The sequence below is a fragment of the Phalaenopsis equestris genome, unplaced genomic scaffold, assembly GCF_001263595.1.
Source record: "Phalaenopsis equestris unplaced genomic scaffold, ASM126359v1 Scaffold000757, whole genome shotgun sequence".
Classification (NCBI taxonomy): domain Eukaryota; kingdom Viridiplantae; phylum Streptophyta; class Magnoliopsida; order Asparagales; family Orchidaceae; genus Phalaenopsis; species Phalaenopsis equestris.
This window is the reverse complement of record NW_018165197.1, coordinates 468,292-471,202: the sequence shown is the minus strand read 5'-3', so window position 1 is coordinate 471,202 and position 2,911 is coordinate 468,292. Positions and strand designations below refer to the sequence as shown.

The window sequence follows — 2,911 nt, the reverse complement described above, 5'->3', positions numbered from 1 at the left end:
GGCGGCCGGAGATTTCTTCGCCCCGACGGCAGCCGGAGGATTGTTCTCCCCCGTCGGTGCGACGGCGGCCAGCGGGCAGAGGTATGGAATGGGAATGCCGTCTGCGGTTACAGCTCCAGCGAGGATTGGATTAAATCTGGGAGTGAGAACGTACTTCTCGTCGGCATCGCCGGAGGAGGAGATGGGGATAGGGAGAGTGTGTAGGAGAAGAGTGAGGTTGGCAAGATGTCAGGCGGAGGGATGCGGGGCTGATCTTACACATGCGAAGCATTACCATAGGAGGCATAAGGTCTGCGAATTTCATTCTAAGGCTTCTATTGTTATCGCCGCCGGACTATCTCAGCGTTTCTGTCAGCAGTGCAGCAGGTAATTCTCATTTCTCATTTAATTAACTTCATTTTTTTTTTAATTTTTCTTCGGTCGTTAAACGATTATACTGCCAAGTTTTCTAGGTGTGTCAACCGTGTTAGTTTCCGATGCGTGCCTGGCCGCAAGCATTTTTATTGAAATTAAGTGGTCTTCTACTTGTGTAGAATAGGTCGTGCTTATAATTTAGGGTCTGTTAGTCAGTTGCAGCTTATTAAATAATCTTCTGATGATAAGATGATTAAAAATATCCTACTAGTAAGCTAGGTGCAGTCATTATTATAAATTTTTATTCTCTTGGAAAAGAAAGATCACAGCCAGAAAACTGTGTGTGGTGTGAAAATGCTGTTTTCACTATTTTAAAAACGCATAAAGTGTCAAAACGTAGTTTGCCCATACAAGCCTTTAGAATTCATGTTCATGCTAAAGGTAGAATTTTAATCTATAATCACATTCCTTAAATTTAAATATAATTGATATGTTAATAGCTATTAATATTTATTAAATATGTTTAATAGTACTTATCGAAGTAAGGAAATACCATGAATATAAATGACACATTAAATAATTTTTCAATACGTATGTGCTATATTCAGGTTTTAGTTATAGAAAGCAAAGGCTTTTATTTATAGGGCTAAAAAAACTTCTGATGAATGATGTATTTAATAATATTTATAACAGAAGCATGACAAATTTTTTACTTCTTAGAATGTATATATGACTAAAACCGTTATACTTTATTCATAATTTTATTGAATAATAAATAATTTTCACAATATATGGGCACTTGAATAGTTTTATAGAAGATGCTAATCCCAGAACAATGGAAATCTGTCTATTTTTTATTGTAAAAAAAATTGTTGTAACTCAACTTTTAATCACTATAACAAAAATCAAACAAGTTCGTTAATCTGTTTTGATAGAATTTGAAATTCATATGTAATATTAGTCGATATATATGCTTGTATCTCTCTGATTTGCATTCTTAATTAATTTTTGCGCATAAATCCATGCAGGTTTCATGTTCTATCTGAGTTTGATCAAGGAAAGCGCAGCTGCCGAAAGCGTTTGGCAGACCATAATCGCAGAAGAAGAAAATCACAGGATCTGGCCACAATCAATAATATAAACAATAATAATAATGATAATAACAACAACAATAATAAAAGCACAGTTGCTACAGCAAACAACAACAACAATAACGCAGCACTACTTCACTTTGAGTCAAGTAGCAGCAGTAATAACAACAATACGATGGCCAACATGGGCAGCTCTATGGATAAGCGCAATCCTGAAACAGGCTCGGCCATTACCCGAGTCCCCTCTCCTGCAATGGCACTGGGGCTCAATTGTAGCGCCATGACAGTTTCTCCGGCACTTGCAGGGCTATCTGGTTCGTCAACAACGACTGTAAGTTCGCCGCCGAGAGTCTCATTCTTCTCTCATCTTGGCGACTTCCGCGGACACGAGCACCGTTTTCTTAGTTGGGATGATGGCGATGATAGTTGCAGCATTAGAAGTCCATATCAGAGCAAGTAGTGCGTTGCAGTTTTGATGGGGAAGTTAGTATTTTTAGTTGTTTATTTTCTCGAACAGTTTGCATGCTTGGTTAGGTGTTCTTAAGCTTATTCTGTAGTCTTTTTAATCAATAAACGATGTTTTCTTCATGGTATCTTGTTTTAAAATGCATTGTCACCTAAGTTGATGAGATTTTGCTCAGACTTAGGCCGTTCTATCAAATATTTTCCAGGATTTAATTATTCTAATGTTTACTTGATTCTAGTTAAGTTAATCCTAGCTTCTGTGATGTCCTGACAAAGTATTCTATGAAAGTATATCACGAGGAAACCGAACTGAGATCTCGAAGAATGAAAACGAGGCGTCTTTTTTGTAGAGATACGGTAATAAAATCGAGGGGCGGAGGAAGCTTCCTCCTTAAGTGAAAATTATTGGCTTGCTTTGCCTTCCTTCTGGCAACGTACGTGCATTTGACAATGAACCGTAGCCCTTTTTCTTTCTCGACATGATTGATTCACTGCTTACGCTGAGACCCGCCAGCATTAAACTTGCTGGAGATTATTAAGTTGGAGAGCGTATGGAAAACTTATTAGATGAAGAATTTGTGCTACAATGCCCATGCTTCCATCATCCATTTAAAAGGAAAATAAAGAGATTGCAGATGATATCTCTCCTGAGCTTTTTAATTAATAGAAGTAAAAAAGAGGGAATGCAGATGATATCACCTTAGCTTCTACATTGAGAAGGGGAAAAAAGAAAGAAATTTCAGATGATATTATCATAGTATTGGAAATCATTATGAAAGGCTTAAGCAATTCTCATTCCCATTTCTTTTTTGTTGGGTTGAAGTGCATCTATAGTAAGCCTTTGATGGCGTGACCAACAAAGCTTTGATTCTGCATGGCCACTAAACCCTAACACAACCAGATAGATGTTTCCCTCCATGATTTGAGACCAAAGGGGACCGTTTGACGATGACAGCCACAGTTGCCCTATAGGGAAGAGCCAAGTCACATTAAGGTTTGAT

The 2,911-nt window shown here is 37.9% G+C and overlaps 1 protein-coding gene across 1 annotated transcript in view; it reads left to right on the top strand.

The window, feature by feature from the left end:
* LOC110030741 (squamosa promoter-binding-like protein 13) overlaps positions 1 to 2,038 on the top strand; it is a gene marked incomplete in the record, with an annotated part of 2,175 nt that extends 137 nt beyond the window's left edge. The window contains 2 exon segments of the mRNA XM_020733631.1: positions 1 to 366; positions 1,383 to 2,038. Coding sequence (XP_020589290.1) covers positions 1 to 366; positions 1,383 to 1,905 — 889 coding nt within the window.
* Between the last annotated feature and the right edge of the window lie 873 nt (positions 2,039 to 2,911).